The following is a 22,402-nucleotide window of genomic DNA, read 5'->3' as shown; positions in this document are numbered from 1 at the left end:
TTGCTCCAAAGACCGGAACCTTGTGATTGTGTCGATACGCCATCAGGTCCACATCTGGAAGGCCCCATTTGTCCACGAGGAATCGAAACACTGCTGGATGGAGGCTCCACTCTTCGGCATGTACGTCCTGACAACTGAGGAAGTCCGCTTCTCAGTTTAGGACCCCCAGAATGAACACTGCCGATATGGCTGGCAGATGGCGCTCTGCCCACTGAGGAATTCTTGATACTTCCCTCATTGCCATGCGGATTCGAGTGCTGCCTTGATGATTTATGTACACCACTGTGGTGGCGTTGTCCAACTGTACTTGAACAGGTCTGTTCTGTATTAAATGCTGGACCAGGTTCAGAGGCATTGAACACCGCCCGCAGTTCTAGAATGTTTATCGGGAAGAGATTTCTCCCTGGTCCACTGACCCTGAAGGGAGTGTTGCTCCACCACCGCGCCCCAACCACTCAGACTGGCCTCTGTCGTCAGAAGGACCCAGTTGGAGATCCAGAAGGGACGACCCCTGCTCAATTGTTGGTCCTGAAGCCACCAGCTCAGTGACCGATGGGCCTCTGGAGACAAGGAGATCGTTTGAGAACTGATCCGGTGAGGCAGGCCGTCCCATTTGGCAAGAATCAGCGGGTGGGCATGCAGAGGGTGGGCATGGAATTGAGCGTACTCCACCATGTCGAAAGCCGACACCATTAGACCTAGCACTTGCATCCATCACCGAGCGTATCGACACTAACGGACGAGATAGGAAGTATTGAATCCTGTCCTGAAGTTTCAGGACCTTCTCCTAAGACAAGAACAACCGCTGGTTGTGAGTGTCCAACAACGCCCCCAGGTGCACCATGCTCTGAGCAGGGACCAGGGAAGACTTTTTCCAGTTGATGAGCCACCCGTGGGTTTGCAGAAAATGGGCAGTCAGATCTAAATGACGTAGGAGAATTTCTGGGGAATTCGCCAGGATCAATAAGTTGTCCAGATACGGCAGGATCCTGATCCCTCGACAGCGGAGTATAGCCATCATTACCGCCATGACCTTGGTGAAGATTCGCGGAGCAGTGGTCAAACCAAAAGGTAATGCCCGAAATTGGTAATGGAGGTTGCCAACCGCAAACCTCAGGTACTGCTGATGCGGCATTGCAATAGTTATGTGCAGGTAAGCATCCTGTATGTCCAGGGAGACCATATAGTCCCCAGGTTCCAAGGCCAGAACAATAAAGCGAAGAGTTTTCATACGAAACTTGGAGACCCTCACAAATTTGTTCAAGGACTTGAGGTTGAGAATGGGCTGGGAGGACCCATTCGGTTTCGGGACTAGGAACAGCGGTGAATAGTACCCCTTGCCTCTCTGAGCCAGAGGCACCTGTACTACCACTCCTGTGTCTAGGTGGGACTGTACCACCGAATAAAGAGTTTTTGCCTTCACCTGATCCAAAGGGACGTCTGTCAGGCAAAATCAATGAGGGGGGGGGGGGGCAATTTTTGAAGGATATGGCGTAACCTCCAGTCATGACTTCCCGTACCCAGGCATCGGAAGTGGTCTTCAACCATTCCTGAATATACCCTAGAAGTCGGTCCCCCACCCTGGGATCCCCCCAGAGGGAGGCCCGCCCCGTCATGCGGCAGGCTTGTCAGTTTTGGAAGCAGGCTGACGGGCAGCCCAGGCCTTTTGGGCTTACTGGGTTTGGATGTGCGAACCTGTTTCGGGTACGCCTGACCTTTTGCTTTCCCTGAAGGACGAAAAGAGAGAAAAGGAGTACTCTTGGCCTTCGGCACCAAAGGAGTAGTACTAGGTAGACATGCTGTTTTAGCAGACGCTAAGTCAGCCACTATCTTGTTGAGGTCTTCTCCGAAAAGAATGTCTCCTTTAAAAGGGAGTACCTCCATGTCCACAGACCAGGACCGTAACCAGAGAATCCGGCGAGCCAAAATGGACGTAGTAGAAGCCTTGGCCGCCAGAATACTGGCATCAGAAGCCACCTCCTTAATGTAATGAGACGCTGTGACAATATATATGACAAGCATTGTCTAGCACAGAGGTTCTCAAACTCGGTCCTCGGGGGCCCACACAGTGCATGTTTTGCATGTCTCCTCACAGAATCGCAAGTGAAATAATTAGCTCCACCTGTGGACCTTTTAAAATGTGTCAGTGAGTAATTAATACACCTGTGCACCTGCTGGGTTACCTGCAAAACATGCACTGTGTGGGCTCCCGAGGACAAAGTTTGAGAACCTCTGGTCTAGCATGATCAGAAGCGTTGGAAGGCAATTCCGCCTCCAGCCCCTGAGCCCACGCTTCCACAGCTTCTGCAGCCCATGTCGCTGCAATGGTGGGCCTATGCACTGCACTGGTTAGGGTGTAAATCGCTTTTAAACAACCCTCCACACGCTTGTCCGTCGGTTCCTTTAGTGAGAGCAGAGCTGAGGATACCACCAGCCGCGCCACCTGCGAATCCACTGGCGGGGGTGTTTCCCAATTTTTACTTAGCTCCGCAGCGAGGGGGTAGCGAGCCAGCATCTTCTTGTGAGGCGTGAATTTCTTTCCTGAATTTCCCCAGGACTCCTGACGTATGTCAACTAAATGGTCAGAGTGACGTAAAACTAGTTTAACCACTTTCTGACGTTTAAAACTGTCCGGTTTCTTAGGGGCAGCATCAGGCTCCGGGTCATCATCAACTTGAAGAATGAGCCTGACAGCCTCCAACAAGTCAGGAGCATCCACCTGTGAAACAGCTTCCCCATCGGAAGCATCGGGATCAGAATCTGTGGGGTCAGTATAAACGCCAACCTCATCAGACGAGGTGTCTGGGACGTTGGTGGATTGTGAGGAAGTAATTGCCCGCTTAGAGGACCCCTTGGTCTTAGGCGTGCGAGGGTTAGACTTCTGAGTAGTCAGTGATTGGTTCAATTGCTGTAACTGATTGGACAGTTGATCTGCCCACGGCGGGTTAACCGCGGGGACCATAAGCGGTTGTACCGGCACAGGAGTGCGTTAGTCTAGTTACCAGCATATTCAATAGCGTGGAGAAGGTAGCCCAAGGTGGGTCATTTGGAACCCCCGTTGCTACAGTCCCACTGGGGGGCAAGCAACCCCCAGAACCTGAACCATCAGCGGCTATGTTATCCTCAAATGTGTCTGCAGCGTCAACACCACGTAATGTGGGATCAGCCCCAGCACCGTTGCCCTTTGTAGCTGACAATCAAAAGCTCAATGCAAGGCAATACAGTACAATATCAGCAGCACAGTACCTGACAAGAACCCCCTGTGCAGTGTATTTCAGCACAAAATAAGATTTTACTCACCGGTAAATCTATTTCTCGTAGTCCGTAGTGGATGCTGGGACTCCGTAAGGACCATGGGGATTAGCGGCTCCGCAGGAGACTGGGCACAACTAAAGAAAGCTTTAGGACTACCTGGTGTGCACTGGCTCCTCCCACTAAGACCCTCCTCCAGACCTCAGTTAGGATACTGTGCCCGGAAGAGCTGACACAATAAGGAAGGATTTTGAATCCCGGGTAAGACTCATACCAGCCACACCAATCACACCGTATAACTCGTGATACTATATCCAGTTAACAGTATGAAATATAACTGAGCCTCTCAGATGGCTCAACAATAACCCTTTAGTTAGGCAATAACTATAAACAAGTATTGCAGACAATCCGCACTTGGGATGGGCGCCCAGCATCCACTACGGACTACGAGAAATAGATTTACCGGTGAGTAAAATCTTATTTTCTCTGACGTCCTAAGTGGATGCTGGGACTCCGTAAGGACCATGGGGATTATACCAAAGCTCCCAAACGGGCGGGAGAGTGCGGATGACTCTGCAGCACCGAATGAGCAAACTCTAGGTCCTCCTCGGCCAGGGTATCAAACTTGTAGACTCTTACAAAAATGTTTTATCCCGACCAAGTAACAGCTCGGCAAAGTTGTAAAGCCGAGACCCCTCGGGCAGCCGCCCAAGAAGAGCCCACTTTCCTCGTGGAATGGGCTTTTACAGATTTAGGGTGCGGCAGTCCAGCCGCAGAATGTGCAAGTTGAATCGTGCTACAGATCCAGCGAGCAATCGTCTGCTTAGAAGCAGGAGCACCCAGCTTGTTGGGTGCATACAGGAGAAATAGCGAGTCAGTTTTCCTGACTCCAGCTGTCCTGGAAACATATACTTTTCAGGGCCCTGACTACATCCAGTAACTTGGAATCCTCCAAGTCCCAAGTAGCCGCAGGCACCACAATAGGTTGGTTCACATGAAAAAATGATACCACCTTAGGAAGGAATTGGGAACGAGTCCTCAATTCCGCCTTATCCATATAAAATACAGATAAGGGCTTTTGTATGACAAAGCCGCCAATTCTGATAGACGCCTGGCCGACGCCAAGGCCCACAGAATGACCACTTTCCACGTGAGGTATTGTAGCTCCACGGATTTAAGTGGCTCAACCCAATGCGACTTCAGGAAATCCAACACCACGTTGAGATCCCACGGTGCCACTGGAGGCACAAACTGTGGCTGACTATGCAGCACTCCCTTAACAAAAGTCTGAACTTCAGGCAGTGAAGCCAGTTCAATTTTGGAAGAAAATCGATAGAGCCGAAATCTGGACCTTAATGGAACCCAATTTTAGGCCCATAGTCACCTCTGACTATACGAAGTGCAGAAATCGACCTAGCTGAAATATCTCCTTTGGGGCCTTCCTGGCCTCACAGTACGCAACATATTTCGCCATATGCGGTGATAATGGTTTGCGTTCACTTCTTTCCTAGCTTTAAATAGCGTAGGGATAACTTCCTCCGGAATTCCCTTTTCCTTCAGGATCCGGCGTTCAACCGCCATGCCGTCAACGCAGCCGCGGTACGTCTTGGAACAGACAGGCCCCCTGCTGCAGCAGGTCCTGTCTGAGCGGCAGAGGCCATGGGTCCTCTGAGATCATTTCTTGGAGTTCTGGTTGCCAAGCTCTTCTTGGCCAACCCGGAACAATGAGTATAGTTCTTTACTCCTCTCCTTATTATTCTCATTACCCTGGGTAAGAGAGGCAGAGAAGGGAACACATACACCAACTGGTACACCCACGGTGTTACCAGAGCATCCACAGCTATCGCCTGAGGGTCCTTGACCTGGCGCAATATCTTTGTACTTTTAGTTGAGGCGGGACGCCATCATGTCCACCTGTGGTCTTTCCCAATGGTGTACAATCATTTGGAAGACTTCTGGATGAAGTCCCCACTCTCCCGGGTGGAGGTCGTGTCTTCTGAGAAAATCTGCTTCTCAGTTGTCCACTCCGGGAATGAACACTGCTGACAGTGCTAATACATGATTTTCCGCCCATCGGAGAATCCTTGTGGCTTCTGCCATCGCCATCCTGCTTCTTGTGCCGCCCTGTCGGTTTACATGAGCGACCGCCGTGATGTTGTCTGACTGGATCAGCACCGGCCGGTGTTGAAGCAGGGTCTAGCCTGACTTAGGGCATTGTAAATGGCCCTCAGTTCCAGAATTTTTATGTGTAGGGAAGTCTCCTGAATTTTCCATAGCCTTGGAAGTTCCATCCCTGTGTGACTGCCCCCCAGCCTCGAAGGCTGGCATCCGTGGTCACCAGGACCCAGTCCTGTATGCCGAATCTGCGGCCCCCTAGAAGATGAGCACTCTGCAGCCACCACAACAGCGACACCCTGACCCTTGGAGACAGGGTTATCCGCCGATGCATCTGAAGATGCGACCCGGACCACTTGTCCAACAGATCCCACTGGAAAATCCTTGCATGGGACCTGGCGAATGGAATTTCTTCGTAAGAAGCTACCATCTTTCCCAGGGCTCGCGTGCATTGATGCACCGACACCTGTATACGTATTAGGAGGTCTCTGTCTAGAGACAACAACTCCTTGGACTTCTCCTCCGGGAGAAACCCTTTTTATCCTGTTCTGTGTCCAGAACCATACCCAGGAACAGTAGACGCGTCGTAGGAACCAGCTGCGACTTTGGAATATTCAGAATCCAGCCGTGCTGTTGTAGCACTTCCCGAGATAGTGCTACTCCGACGAACAACTGCTCCCTGGACCTCGCCTTTATAAGGAGATCGTCCAAGTACGGGATAATTATTTCGGCCATTACCTTGGTAAATACCTCGGTACTGGGGACAGACCAACGGCAACGTCTGGAATTGGTAATGACAATCCTGTACCACAATATTGAGGTACTCCTGGTGAAGAGGGTAAATAGGGACATGGAGGTAATCATCCTTGATGTCCAGTGGTACCACAAAATTCTCCAGACTTGCAATAATCGCCCTGAGCGATTCCATTTTGAACTTGAACCTTCGTATATAAGTGTTCAAGACTTTCAATTTTAGAATGGGTCTCACCGAACCGTCTGGTTTCGGTACCACAACATTTTGGAATAGTAACCCCGGCCTTGTTGAAGGAGGGGTACCTTGATTTCACCTGCTGGAAGTACAGCTTGTGAATTGCCGCCAGTACTACCTTTCTCCGAGGGCAGCCGGCAAGACTGATGTGAGGTAACGGCGAGGGGGAGTCGCCTCGAACTCCAGCCTGTATCCCTGTGATACTATTTGCAGAACCTAGAGATCCACCTGTGGGCAAGCCCACTGGTCCCTGAAGTTCCCGAGACGCGCCCCTACCGCACCTGTCTCCACCTGTGGAGCCCCAGCGTCATGCGGTGGACTCAGAGGAAGCGGGGGAAGATTTTTGATCCTGGGAACTGGCTGCTGGTGCAGCTTTTTTCCTTCTTCCCTCGTCTCTGTGCAGAAAGGAAGCGCCTTTGACCCGCTTGCTTTTCTGACGCCGAAAGGACTGTACCTGAAAATACGGTGCTTTCTTAGGCTGTGAGGAAACCTGAGGTAAAATTTTTTCTTCCCAGCTGTTGCTGTGGATACGAGGTCCCAGAGACCATCCCCAAACAATTCCTCACCCTTATAATGCAGAATCTCCATGTGCCTTTTACAGGCAGCATCACCTGTCCACTGCCGGGTTTCTAATATCCTCCTGGCAGAATGGACATTGCATTAATTCTGGATGCCAGCCGGCAAATATCCCTCTGTGCATCCTTTATATATAAGACGTCGTCTTAAATATGCTCAATGTTAGCAAAATATTATCCCTGTCTAGGGTATTAATATTATCTGACAGGGTATCAGACCACGCTGCAGCAGCACTATTTATGCTGAGGCAATTGCAGGTCTCAGTATATAACCTGAGTGTGTAAATACAGACTTCAGGATCGCCTCCTGCTTTTTATCAGCAGGTTCCTTCAAGGTGGCCGTATCCTAAGACGGCAGTGCCACCTTTTGACAAACGTGTGAGCGCCTTATCCACCTTAAGGGATATCTCCCAACGTGACCTATCCTCTGGCGGGAAAGGGTACGCCATCAGTAACTTTTTATAAATTACCAGTTTCTTATCGGGGGAAACCACGCTTCTTTACACACTTCATTCATTCATCTGATGGGGGAACAAAACACTGGCTGCTTTTTCTCCCCAAAAATAAAACCCCTTTTATGTGGTACTTGGGTTCATGTCAGAAAATGCGTAACACATTTTTCATTGCCGAGATCATGTAACGGATGTTCCTAGTGGATTGTGTATATGTCTCAACCTCGTCGACACTGGAGTCAGACTCCGTGTCGACATCTGTGTCTGCCATCTGAGGTAACGGGCGTTTTTTGAGCCCCTGATGGCCTTTGAGACGCCTGGGCAGGCGCGGGCTGAGAAGCCGGCTGTCCCACAGCTGTTACGTCATCCAGCCTTTTATGTAAGGAGTTGACACTGTCGGTTAATACCTTCCACCTATCCATCCACTCTGGTATCGGCCCCACAGGGGGCGACATCCCATTTATCGGCCTCTGCTCCGCCTCCACGTAACCTTCCTCATCCAACATGTCGACACAGCCGTACCGACACCGCACACACACGGGGAATGCTCTGACTGAGGATAGGACCCCACAAAGTCCTTTGGGGAGACAGAGAGAGAGTATGCCAGCACACACCAGAGCGCTATATAATGCAGGGATTAACACTATAACTGAATGATTTTTCCCCAAATAGCTGCTTGTATACATATATTGCGCCTAAATTTAGTGCCCCCCCTCTCTTTTTAACCCTTTGAGCCTGAAAACTACAGGGGAGAGCCTGGGGAGCTGTCTTCCAGCTGCACTGTGAAGAGAAAATGGCGCCAGTGTGCTGAGGGAGAAGCCCCGCCCCTTTTTCGGCGGACTTTCTCACGCTTTTTCTGGAATACTGGCAGGGGTAATTTTACATCTATATAGCCTCTAGGACTATATATGATGTAGATTTGCCAGCCAAGGTGTCATATATTGCCCTCAGGGCGCCCCCCCCAGCGCCCTGCACCCATCAGTGACCGGAGTGTGAGGTGTACATGAGGAGCAATGGCGCACAGCTGCAGTGCTGTGCGCTACCATGGTGAAGACCGAAGTCTTCTGCCGCCGATTTTCCGGACTCTTCATGCTTCTGGCTCTGTAAGGGGGACGGCGGCGCGGCTCCGGGAACGAACACCAAGGTCGGGTCCTGCGGTCGATCCCTCTGGAGCTAATGGTGTCCAGTAGCCTAAGAAGCCCAAACTACCACCTGTTAGGTAGGTTCGCTTCTTCTCCCCTTAGTCCCTCGCTGCAGTGAGTCTGTTGCCAGCAGATCTCACTGTAAAAAAAAAAACCTAAATATACTTTCTTTCTAGGAGCTCAGGAGAGCCCCTAGTGTGCATCCAGCTCAGCCGGGCACAAGAATCTAACTGAGGTCTGGAGGAGGATCTTAGTGGGAGGAGCCAGTGCACACCAGGTAGTCCTAAAGCTTTCTTTAGTTGTGCCCAGTCTCCTGCGGAGCCGCTAATCCCCATGGTCCTTACGGAGTCCCAGCATCCACTTAGGACGTCAGAGAAACAGGGAATTCTAGAGGTACAGATGGGTCCACCAATATCTTGGCTAGTTTGCTGCGCTTAGGCACAACATGGTTTATTAACATAAACCCTTCCTCTATTGTTCTCAGCTGCAATACAATACAGAGAACAATACAGCAGGGGATTAAGTCCGACTGCCCAGTCTCAGTTAATCCTATTAAAGGTCAAGATAAACGTGGACCCATCTGTATATGGTGACTAAAAATCACAGAGAAAAACACACACTGAGTATATCCTGTGAACTACCTATATTATGATAAACCTGACACACCTAGCCCCCTCAGGTTATAGACTATAGGGATAAATGGAGGTCACACAGCAGCTATATGCACACACACAGTCACATTGTGCAATGCAGAAATTATGACATGCAATAAAACTGCACTGGACTAGCAATACATAGTAGTACTAAATATAGCTATACACTTAAAAGATATAACAATGCACAGTAAAGACTGGATGTATATCACAGGGTACTTGTACTAAATAACCCTGACTAAATGCACTTTCTTAACTAACACTGTCAGTAGACATGTAGAATACTTAATTGTCCTGTAAAATGTACAGCGCTGACATGCAGGCGGCTTTACAGAGGAGGATTTGCTGCAGGAAAAGCCCCCCTGTTGTATGCCCGCTTACTGCATGGCACCAACTACAAAACTGAGCTCCTGTGCACGGAGGCGGGGTTATAGAGGAGGCGGCGCTAGGCATTCTGGGAAAAAGGTCAAAGCTTTGAGCCTGTTGGTGCCTCGGATCAAGATCCTACTCTACCCCAATGTCATTCCCTGTGGAGCCCAGTGTACCCCGCAGCAGAAATAGCAAGTAACTGTTCACCTGGGTAAAACCATGCTGCACTGCAGGTGGGGCAGATTTAAAGTATGCAGGGAGATTTAGATATGGGCCGTGTCCAAACTCACATCTAAATTACAGTGTAAAAAAAAAAATCTGTCCCGTATTTGTCTGCTACATGCAAAAGAAGCCAGTATTTACCCTGCGTGCAACATGATGTATGTATTTGCTCCCCTTGCATTGCAGCATGGTTTGTACAGATACACAGTTACTTGCTTTATTCCCAAATCAGAACCGGAGCACAGTGTTGCGATATTCATGCTATAAAACAAGTACTGGGAGTCATAAAAGCTCCTACACCATTAACTTCTGGGTTTACAGCAATAATAAAACATTTCCAGTTTTTAGAGCGGAGCATAAGCCGCCGGCACATCACACCCCTATACCAAGTATCACAAGCACGCAGTCACAGTATTTTTAGATTTTCTTTTAATAATTTTGAACTCATGGTTACCAGCCATAGTCATAACAAAAAGTTATTCATAATAAAATGTATCTAAAATAACAATTTTGTTTTCTATCAGAAAAGGAGCAGTGTTTTCTATGTTAGAAATAAATAGTTAGCGCTATTCTGAAAATACTTTGGAGAAGGTGGGCCACAGGCAGTCTTGGCAGGCGCTGCCCGCGCATATTGCCTCCACGCGCAGCGTGTGGCACCGGGGCAGCTCCAAGTCCACCGCTGACAGAGGAGGGAGGAGGCGGTGTGGGTTAGATCGTACAAGTTCATAACAAGGATTATACATAAATATATAGCTATGTGGGTTGTGAGCCCAAGTAGGTAAGAGGAAAGGGTAGCGCCCCACCACCAGTCTTCTCGCATTAGCGTGGACAGAATGGGAAACCGTGCCCGTTACAGAACCCGCCGTTCTGCCGTCTGACCATACGTGTTTGAGCCTTGTCTCCAGAACTGACCATAGTGGTGCCACACGGTAAGGAGGGAGGACAGTCTCTGCTATTCGCTTCCTTTCTGAATAGCCCGACCGGTAAACCTGCTCTCCCTAACTGGACCCTGGCGTCTTACCCGGATAGCGAATGTCTCCGCCGTGACGCCCCTCCCTCCTCTGATCGTCAGTAGACAAATGACTGCACAGAGCAGTGTCCTGTCTGACAGGTGCCAGTCCTTGTAGTGGGAACGGCTAGTGTTCCTTAGCTTAGTGTGTTTGTCTTACAGGGTTCCTTCTCTGGAGCTCCTGGCTCCACAACTGATCAGAAAACCTTGGCCATCCAGCTTCTGCATGTCCTGGCAGAGCATGCTCCATATACTGCTCCCCACCACCAGGCTCTGTGCCGCTGTGACCCTTCCAAGTGCAAGGTGGGTATAAGTGTGTGCACCAGGAGAGACTCTTCACTAAGCTCCCCTCACGTTACCATGACTTGGTAATCATGTATAGACAGAAAAGCTCCTTCCTCAATATGAACGCATAGAGGTGCATTGTGTATTTGGATATTAAACCAAAGTTAAAAAGTTATGATAGCTGAAATGAGTATTGGAACGCGGTGGGTGGGTGGGTGGATGATGTAGTGACGGCCAGGGGGTATGGAGGGAAAGCTTTGTCACTTCCCTGGCCGAGGTCATGGGAAGGGGTAGAATTTGCAGTCCCTCGTGGATAAGGGTATAATGAGAACATGGTCAGATGGTCGACGTCTTGTCTGTGCCCTCTGTTGGGGAAAAAAACAAAACACATTTTACAAAAACACTTCAGATACACGTGTCCTCCTCATACAACATGGCTTCATTCGTGCCAAACAGCCCCACCCGAAGTGTCAGGAACCAGGCGACTTGGCCATGCGGAGCTTCATCAAAATGTGCATCATTCGCATAAATAAAACTGGAAGTGACAAATCTAATCTGCTAGATTACACGGATCTCTTTAATGTGCGACACTGGTATATTTGTGTGCCGATGAGTGTGAATCTAAATACGAAGTGCTATGAAGCAGTCTGCTGCTTTTTTTCACGCCAAGTTCTCTTGTGATTCATCTGCAACTTTATACAGGTTCTGTATATATATATATATATATATATATATATATTTTTTTTTTTTTTAAATCAAGTTATTTGTATTGAATTTTTCAACAATAGAGAAAACAAACAAACAAGCAAAGAAAGTGCTACATGTATTTACAAAGTACATACTAAACAGTGAGTCACAACGAACAGAGGAGCATCGAAGAAAAGTGCTGGACCACATACAACAAACACAGGAAATAGAAACCTAAGGAATACAAAACTAATACCACAAGTGAGAAATAGAACCTCAGCGTGTTGAGACACCAACTTAAAGAAAAAAAGATGAAATGAAAAAGTGGGGTAGGAGAATTACATTATAGAAGGGTCCACCGAGCAAACCTAAAGTAGAGTGAGACCATCTGTCCCAAAGTTTTAACTGCAGAGCATTCCTGCTGGTACAGACATAACGCTCATGATCTATAGTATCATTAACAAGTGTCCGCCATTTATAAATACCCGGGGGACTTAGAGCGCTCCATGATTGGAGAATGATAACCTTAGGAAGGATGGACAGGCCCAAAATGTACCTAAAGTGACGTTGAAAAGCTCCTCAATATCTAACCCATATAAGCAAATCTTGGCGCCTAAATTTGGCAATGCTGAGGATAACAGATCTAATGACCGACCAAAGCTGTAGCTAAAAATCATGAACCCTATGACGGTCCCTGAGCAAATACCAAAAAGAACATTCTAAACCCTGACATTTAAGGACAGTTCGTGGAAACATTAGCATTTATTTTAAGCAAGAAAATCGGCGGTACGGTAATATCTATGGAAAGTACTGGTTCTGTTGAAAATGGACACACGGGGAGGTATACCGGAAAGATCCCATGATTTCAGTTCAGTGGTCACCCCGACGAGAACCCAAAGCTGCATCCCATTTATTTCTCAGAGGGAGAAAGGCATCCGGCAAACATCGGGAAATTAGATCACAAGAGATATAAAGTCACTTTCCTAGGGGGTTGTCTAAGAAGAGTAGTTTTAAGAAGGGAGGGGGATACTAGAAGAGAACAGTTCCAAACTGGGAACACAGAACATGGTGCAAGTGAAGATATCTAGACAAGGTAGAGCCAGAAAGGCCAAACTCCGACCGTAATTGGTCAAAGGAATTTAAAGTTTGTACCGATTTAAAACTCATTCCTGAGCGGTTTAAGTCACAGCCCAGCGTCTGTAGCACACTGAGTGGTGTTTCACTACGTCTGTGATGCGGATAAAATGCTAAATATAAAGAAAACCAGCACTGGTAGTCTCACATAGTATGGCATATTGACGCTAGTTGTGTAAGAACACATCTGTATATGAGTAGGAGAAAGAAAGGAAGGCTGTGTCTTAATAACCACCCAGTCAGGATGAAAAATGGCCAAAGGAGGCTTATAAGATAAGGCTGCTAGTTCGGAAACCCAGTTAGGCCGATGTTTTGGCCAGAGAAAAACAACCTTCACGGTTAAATACCGCAGCTCCATGGTTTCAAGAGACTTGAAAGGAGTGTGCTGAAGAGCCTCCAATGCCAAATTCAATTCCCATGGGAGTGATGGAAGGGACACATGGGGGTTGGATTAGTACGCCCGGCAGGAAAGGTCTGGACTTCAGGAGTGAGCGCTAACCTTGTCTGAAAGAGTACAGACATGGCAGACACCTAACCCTTGAGAGATGACAAGCAAAGGCCTTGAGACAACCCGCCTTAGAGAAAAACACAAGAGGCGGGGCAACCGAAAAAACTCAGGCATGGCGCCGCGACGTTCGCACCTTGAAATCTATATTCTCCAGATAAGACTGTAAATTTAGGAGTGTGAACCGTTGCCTTTACCACAGACTTAAAATGAGGGAAACTGGGGTGCAGACACGGTCCCTGATGACTTGGATCCTAGTGTGTAGGCAGTTGGAAGGGCAGAGTAGCCATCATGCTGCGAAGCAGAGCGTACCAATGCCGACAAAGCTAAATCCAGAGCAACCAGGATGAGTGGAATACCCTCTCACTGATTATCGTGAACAGTTTAGGAATCTGTGGAAAGAGGTACCCAATTGCCTGAGGATTCCCTGACCGAGCTCCATAAATTGGGAGCTTTTTAAGTAGGAGGCCATGAGATCTACCTCTGGCAACTGCCACCATTCTAAAATTTCTTGAAACACCTCCTGGTAAAGTTCTCATTCCCCAAGATGGACTGTGTGGCAACTGAGAAAGTCTGCCTCGCAGTTGTCCACCCCTGGAATGTGAATAGTGTTAACAGAGGGGACCCACTTCTCTGCCCAACAAAGAACTATAGAAACCTCCATCAGTGGCTGGAGAGTGCAAGTCTAGCCCTATTTGTTGATGTAGGCTACTGTTGTCATGTTATCGGACTGTTGGGTAAATGTCTAACCTGTCGTTATGGGGGAGAAGCAATATCAGCGCATGTTATGTGTGCTATACCGCTTCTACCCCATGTATGATGGTAGCGGTACCGGCTCAGTGACGGGCTAAAAGATAGCAGGCCGATATGCACGGGCAATGGATGCTGACCGTTCCAACACCTGCAGCTGTCGATTTCGACAGCTGCATGGTGGCGATGCCCATACACCACAGCAAGGAAAAAGCTGTCCCTGGCTGTGGCTGGGTGCCAGCTCAGGAGTGCGCAGGGGATTTCGTGTGAGTAGCAAGATCTTGTTCATGCACACAGGAGCCGGCTGGGAAGGAGACACAGTACGTCAGCACTGAGCTGATGCGTTGTGTTCTCAGGGGGACATCGGCTTCGGCATACAAAATGTTCTTACATTTTGTCAATGTCCCTTCCTGCTTCGCCTCGATAGAGAGGCGAAGCAGGAAGTGTTATTGCGGCACGATGCATGCTGCTATAATACATGTAACCACGTATTTGAAGCGCCCAACCCTGGAGAATGTGTTGGGCTTGTATCATTGAGTATCGAACAGCCCTCAACTCCAGAATGTTGAAAGAAGCTTTGGCTGCAGACCAGAGACCCTGAAGGCGAAGATCTAGTACAACCACTTCGCAGTCTGTCAGGCTGACATCTGTGGTGATCAATACCCAGTCCACACTGAAAATAGATCTGTAGTATGAAGCAATCACTGGAGAGACTGGCAGGTCTAGAAGGGACAGTTGGAACAGCTGGCTGTCCATACGTGACCCTGTTCAGAACCAATTGCGCAGAATCTGCCATTGCAGAGGCCAAGCATGAAATGCAGAGTAAGGTAATGCTTAGAAGGAAGCCACCATCCTCCACAGAAGTTGCATGCACCTAAGCACAGAGACCAGAGGAAGTTGTAGAAGGGCCTTCACCAAGGTCTGGAGATCAAGAATCTTTTGTGATGGGAAAAAACTCTTTGTCCGCGAGTGTCGAATACAAGGCCCAAAAATATAATCTCCTAAGGAGTGAGCTACGATTTAGTCCACCCGTGAGACTAGAGTCTCCACTATAAGGTGACGATGTCGGGGGGCAATGCTTTGATGGAGCCTTTAGAAGTAGGTCATCAAGATAAGGGATGATGGAGACACCTTGGCCACGCAATAAAGCCACCATATAGGCCATCATTTTTGTGAAGACTCAGGGAGCCATGGATATTTGAATTGAGAATGGAGTTCTTCCACCGCAAACTTGAGAAGTGAATGATAAGAGCCTTGCAAATGGGGACATAAAGATATGCATCTTTGATGTCTATTGACGCCAGATAATCCTACACGTCCATCACAGCAATAACTGTGCGCAGGAACTCCATCTTCAACTCACATTGATTCTGATGAGGATTGAGCGATTTCAAATCGAGGGTTGGACGATACAAAACATCCCTCTTGCCTACTAAAATGACACTTGAGTAAAATCCTCAATCCTGCTGAGAGACTGGATTCATGACTCCGGAATCCAAAAGGGAACACACCGCCGACAGAGCAGTCTTTCAGCCAGTCCCTTGGAATCAGGGCAACATAAAATCTGCTAGGTCGGGGACCCTCCAAGCTTAGGATGTAACCCAAATGGGCTCACCAGAAGTCTAGCACTGATTGAAGCCAGATGTCCAGGGATTGAAGCAAGCGAGCCCCCACCATCTGAGTCACCTTCAATGTGAACCTCCTCCGCCAACATATGGTTTAACTCAGGGTCAGCTTCCCAAGAAAAGCCAGAGAGCTTGTCTGGCAAAAACTGCAAAGGTGGAAACTTGGGACTGCAAGAAGGCTACGTCCATCCCCAACATTAGACAGAAGCCTCATGGATCTGATCCACCAAGCCTAGGAGATCCAACATAATTCCTTCTGCCTGCACACTACAAAAGACTTTCGATATCCTTTATTATAACAGACCGAACTGTAGAAATAACCGTAGTCTTAGACAATCTGCAGATAGTGCAAAACTGAAGTTGCTCGTACACACGAACCAACTTCATAAATTTGTTGGTTGGGGTTCTGGCTGGCTGAGGCACCCACTGCTGGCTCTAGCACATCACTGCTCCCACAGCACCCGCATCCCCCCATCCCCAACATGTCCGACCACCATGCTTCACTGGAATAGGGGAAAGGAATAGCAGCAGAAACACTTAAAATCCCTCTCCCATGGTGGCTGGCCACATTTGTAGTCCTCAGCAGAGCGGCAGCAGGACCCGATCACAGGAACACCCTGCCGTGCAAGTAAAACAAAATTAAAATAAAATAATCTGCCTAACTAGAAAAGAAGGGGGATCCTAACACTTAACATTTTGGTGCCTGAACTCCTTAGCCAGCCGCTCTACCTTATGTCATGGCTGTGTTCCCCAGCATGGATGCCAGGGAGAATCTATTGCACTAGAAATATAGAAATTATTGGAGGTTAGCTTTAAAGATCGCCTCATTTACCATAGGATGTATTAAGGAGTATGGAATGCTATAACACACCAAAGACTAAAAAAATATATAAAAAAGTAACAAAAAAACCCCACGAAAAACAGAACAAAAATATGGGGCCTGTAAATGGTACACTACATATTAAAATGTAACTTCTATCCTATTAATTAAAAGGTTAAAAGCAAAATATATGATAAAATAAAAATGTTCATAAAATGTAGTGCCCCATATACAGATGTGTGTAAACATCTAGATACAAAAAGAAGATCCAAACTAGCGCTGATGATGTCTTAACAAATTAAAACAATGATAAAACGTTAATAAAACGTCTGCCTTGAATACTTCGTAAGCTTGATCTGAACAAAATCCTCAGGAAAAAATCCACCTAATTGGAGAGAGACATAAAAAAATCAATCTCGCATTCACATAAAGGTGTCTTTAATATTGATAGCAGAATAACAGATGATTTTTTTCAAAGACAGCGGGCAATTGGAATTGCACTTACATTGAAATTCTGTCTCGAGTGCACTGAAAGGTTTCTTTTTCCATCCCCCATTCATTGCAGACAGAAAACAGAAACGTCTTCTTGACAAAGAGGAGAGAATCCCTGAAACGCGTTGAAGTTATCCATGCTGTGACGAACACCCACTGACTGCGGGAAGTTTCTGTTACGGAATCCATGTTTGCCATTTTTTATGAATAAACGTGTGTGATTTTAACTACATCGGTCTATCAGCCTCCTGTCTGCAGTGAATGGGGGATGGAAAAATAAGATTTTACTCACCGGTAAATCTATTTCTCGTAGTCCGTAGTGGATGCTCGGGACTCTGTAAGGACCATGGGGAATAGACGGGCTCCGCAGGAGACAGGGCACTCTAAGAAAGAATTAGGACTACTGGTGTGCACTGGCTCCTCGCTCTATGTCCCTCCTCCAGACCTCAGTTAAGGAAACTGAGCCCGGAAGAGCTGACAGTACAAGGAAAGGATTTGGAATCCAGGGTAAGACTCATACCAGCCACACCAATCACACCGTATAACTCGTGATACACTTACCCAGTTGACAGTATGAAAAATACAGAGCATCAGACAACCTGATGCAACATAACATAACCCTTATTTAAGCAATAACTATATACAAGTATTGCAGAAGAAGTCCGCACTTGGGACGGGCGCCCAGCATCCACTACGGACTACCAGAAAAGATTTACCGGTGAGTAAAATCTTATTTTCTCTAACGTCCTAGTGGATGCTGGGGACTCCGTAAGGACCATGGGGATTATACCAAAGCTCCCAAACGGGCGGGAGAGTGCGGATGACTCTGCAGCACCGAATAAGCAAACAAAAGGTCCTCCTCAGCCAGGGTATCAAACTTGTAGAACTTTGCAAAAGTGTTTGAACCCGACCAAGTAGCTGCTCGGCAAAGCTGTAATGCCGAGACCCCTTGGGCAGCCGCCCAAGAAGAGCCCACCTTCCTTGTGGAATGGGCTTTTACTGATTTTGGAGGCGGCAATCCAGCCGCAGAATGAGCCTGCTGAATCGTGTTACAGATCCAGCGAGCAATGGTTTGCTTTGAAGCAGGAGCACCCAGCTTGTTGGATGCATACAGGAAAAACAGCGAGTCAGTTTTCCTGACTCCAGCCGTTCTGGCCACATAAATCTTCAAAGCCCTGACTACATCTAGTAACTTGGAATCCTCCAAGTCACGAGTAGCCGCAGGCACCACAATAGGTTGGTTCAACTGAAAAGATGACACCACCTTCGGCAGAAATTGCGGACGAGTCTGTAATTCTGCCCTGTCCATACGGAAAACCAGATAGGGGCTTTTACATGACAAAGCCCCCAATTCTGACACCCGCCTAGCCGAAGCTAAGGCCAATAGCATGACCACTTTCCACGTGAGATATTTTAACTCCACGGTCTTAAGTGGCTCAAACCAGTGAGATTTCAGGAAACTCAACACCCCGTTAAGATCCCAAGGTGCCACTGGTGGCACAAAAGGGGGCTGAATATGCAGCACTCCCTTTACAAACGTCTGAACTTCAGAAAGAGAAGCCAGTTCCTTTTGAAAGAAAATGGATAGGGCCGAAATCTGGACCTTGATGGACCCTAATTTTAAGCCCATAGTCACTCCCGACTGTAGGAAGTGAAGGAAACGGCCCAGCTGGAATTCCTCAGTAGGGGCCTTCCTGGCCTCACACCAAGCAACATATTTTCGCCATATACGGTGGTAATGTTTTGCTGTCACGTCCTTCCTAGCCTTTATCAGCGTAGGAATAACTTCATCCGGAATGCCTTTCTCCGCTAGGATCCGGCGTTCAACCGCCATGCCGTCAAACGCAGCCGCGGTAAGTCTTGGAACAGACAGGGCCCCTGTTGCAACAGATCCTGTCTGAGAGGCAGAGGCCATGGGTCCTCTGTGAGCATTTCTTGCAGTTCCGGATACCAAGTCCTTCTTGGCCAATCCGGAACAATGAGTATTGTTCTTACTCCTCTTTTTCTTACGATTCTCAGCACCTTGGGTATGAGAGGAAGTGGAGGAAACACAAACTGACTGGAACACCCACGGTGTCACTAGTGCGTCCACAGCTATCGCCTGAGGGTCTCTTGACCTGGCGCAATACCTTTGTAGCTTTTTGTTGAGGCGGGATGCCATCATGTCCACCTGTGGCAGTTCCCATCGATTTGTAATCTGTGTGAAGACTTCTTGATGAAGTCCCCACTTTCCCGGGTGGAGGTCGTGCCTGCTGAGGAAGTCTGCTTCCCAGTTGTCCACTCCCGGAATGAACACTGCTGACAGTGCTTGCACGTGATTCTCAGCCCAGCAAAGAATTCTGGTGGCTTCTGCCATCGCCACCCTGCTTCTTGTGCCGCCCTGGCGGTTTACATGAGCCACTGCGGTGATGTTGTCTGACTGAATCAGCACCGGTTGGTTGCGAAGCAGGGTCTCCGCTTGACTCAGGGCGTTGTATATGGCCCTTAGTTCCAGGATGTTGATGTGCAGACAAGTCTCCTGACTTGACCACAGCCCCTGGAAGTTTCTTCCCTGAGTGACTGCCCCCCACCCTCGGAGGCTTGCATCCGTGGTCACCAGGACCCAGTCCTGTATGCCGAACCTGCGGCCCTCGAGAAGGTGAGCACTCTGCAGCCACCACAGAAGAGACACCCTGGCCCTGGGGGATAGGGTGATCAGCCGATGCATCTGAAGATGCGATCCGGACCACTTGTCCAACAGATCCCACTGAAAGGTCCTCGCATGGAACCTGCCGAAGGGAATGGCTTCGTATGACGCCACCATCTTTCCCAGGACTCGCGTGCATTGATGCACCGACACCCGTTTTGGTTTTAAGAGGTCTCTGACCAGAGTCACGAGCTCCTGGGCCTTCTCCTCCGGGAGAAACAGCTTCTTCTGGTCTGTGTCCAGAATCATGCCCAGGAAGGGCAGTCTCGTCGTAGGAATCAGCTGCGACTTTGGAATATTCAGAATCCAGCCATGCTGTTGTAACACCTCCCGAGAGTGTGCTACGCTGATCAGCAACTGCTCTCTGGACCTCGCCTTTATGAGGAGATCGTCCAAGTATGGTATAATTGTAACTCCTTGCCTTCGCAGAAGCACCATCATTTCCGCCATTACCTTGGTAAATATTCTCGGTGCCGTGGACAGACCAAACGGCAACATCTGGAATTGGTAATGACAGTCCTGTACCACAAATCTGAGGTACTCCTGATGAGGTGGATAAATGGGGACATGCAGGTAAGCATCCTTTATGTCCAGAGACACCATAAAATCCCCCTCTTCCAGGCTCGTAATGACCGCCCTGAGCGATTCCATCTTGAACTTGAATCTTTTCAGGTAAATGTTCAGGGATTTTAAATTCAATATGGGTCTGACCGAACCGTCCGGTTTCGGAACCACAAACATTGTGGAATAGTAACCCCTTCCCTGTTGAGGGAGGGGAACCTGTACCACCACCTGCTGGAGATATAATTTGTGAATTGCCGCTAAGACTACTTGCCTTTCTATGTGGGAAGCTGGCAGGGCCGATTTGAGGTAACGGTGAGGGGGCATCACTTCGAATTCCAGCTTGTATCCCTGAGACACAATCTGTATAGCCCAGGGATCCACCTGTGAGCGAACCCACTGGTGGCTGAAATTTCGGAGACGCGCCCCCACCGCTCCTGGCTCCACCTGTGGAGCCTCAGTGTCATGCGGTGGACTTAGTGGAAGCCGGGGAGGACTTCTGTTCCTGGGAACTAGCTGTATTGTGCAGCCTCTTTCCTCTACCCCTGCCTCTGGCAAGAAAAGACGCACCTCGGACTTTCTTGCCTCTTTGCGATCGAAAGGACTGCATTTGGTAATACGGTGCTTTCAAAGGTTGTGAGGGAATATATGGCAAAAAATTTGACTTCCCAGCCGTAGCTGTGGAAACTAGGTCCGAGAGACCGTCCCCAAACAATTCCTCACCCTTATAAGGTAAAACCTCCATGTGCTTTTTTGAGTCGGCATCACCTGTCCATTGCCGAGTCCACAGGACCCTTCTGGCAGAAATTGACATTGCATTTATTCTAGAGCCCAGTAGGCAAATGTCTCTCTGGGCATCCCTCATATATAGGACAGCGTCTTTTATATGCCCCAGGGTCAGTAATATAGTATCCTTATCTAAGGTATCAAGTTCCTCAGACAGAGTATCTGTCCATGCTGCTACAGCACTACACATCCAGGCCGACGCAATTGCCGGCCTCAGTAGGGTACCTGAATGTGTATAAACGGACTTCAGGATACCTTCCTGCTTCCTATCCGCAGGATCTTTTAGGGTGGCCGTATCCTGTGACGGCAGGGCCACCTTCTTAGATAAGCGTGTCAAAGCTTTGTCTACCCTAGGGGAGGATTCCCAGCGTAACCTGCCCGTTGGCGGGAAAGGATACGCCATAAGTAACCGTTTGGAAATCTGGACTTTCCTATCAGTAGAATCCCAAGCTTTTTCACATAACTCATGTGAAGGGGGAAAAGCCACTTCTTGCCTTTTTTCCCCCAAACATATAAATCCTCTTGTCAGGGACAAGGTTTTCCTCTGAAATGTGCAATACATCCTTCATTGCTATAATCATGTAGCGGATGGCTTTAGCCATTTTAGGCTGCAACTTTGCATCATCGCCATCGACACTGGAGTCAGAATCCGTGTCGATATCTGTGTCAACAATCTGGGATAGTGGGCGCTTCCGAGACCCTGACGGCCTCTGCGCTGTAGGATCAGGCATGGGTTGAGACCCTGACTGTCCCAAGGCTTCAGCTTTATCCAACCTTTTATGCAAGGAGTTTACATTATCATTTAACACCTTCCACATATCCATCCAATCAGGTGTTGGCGCCGTCGGCGGAGACACCACATTCATCTGCACCTGCTCTGCTTCCACATAGCCTTCCTCGTCAAACATGTCGACACAAGCGTACAGACACACCACACACACAGGGGATGCTCTATTTGAGGACAGAACCCCCACAAGGCCTTTTGGAGACAGAGAGAGAGTATGCCAGCACACACCCCAGCGCTATATAACCCAGGAATTAAACAGTAACTTAGTGGTTACCCAGTAGCTGCTGTATTAGTGATTTTGCGCTAAATTTATGTGCCCCCCCTCTCTTTTTACCCTCTTTCTACCGTGATTCTGCAGGGGAGAGCCTGGGGAGCTTCCTCTCAGCGGAGCTGTGGAGAGAAAATGGCGCTGGTGAGTGCTGAGGAAGAAGCCCCGCCCCCTCAGCGGCGGGCTTCTGTCCCGCGATTTTGTGTAAAATAATGGCGGGGGCTCATGCATATATACAG

At 48.5% G+C, this 22,402-nt stretch overlaps 1 protein-coding gene across 2 annotated transcripts in view; it reads right to left on the bottom strand.

Annotated features, from left to right (window-relative positions):
* Window positions 1–10,179: 10,179 nt before the first annotated feature.
* SAMD4B (sterile alpha motif domain containing 4B) overlaps window positions 10,180–22,402 on the bottom strand; it is a 156,843-nt gene continuing 144,620 nt past the window's right edge. For both annotated transcript variants that reach the window (XM_063937955.1, XM_063937956.1), the window contains exon 13: window positions 10,180–11,427. In XM_063937955.1, the coding sequence (XP_063794025.1) occupies window positions 11,399–11,427 (29 nt within the window). In that variant the 3' untranslated portion in view covers window positions 10,180–11,398. The remainder of the gene's footprint in view (window positions 11,428–22,402) is intronic.

The sequence above is a fragment of the Pseudophryne corroboree genome, chromosome 8 (genome assembly GCF_028390025.1).
Source record: "Pseudophryne corroboree isolate aPseCor3 chromosome 8, aPseCor3.hap2, whole genome shotgun sequence".
Classification (NCBI taxonomy): domain Eukaryota; kingdom Metazoa; phylum Chordata; class Amphibia; order Anura; family Myobatrachidae; genus Pseudophryne; species Pseudophryne corroboree.
This window is presented reverse-complemented; position numbering and strand designations above follow the sequence as displayed.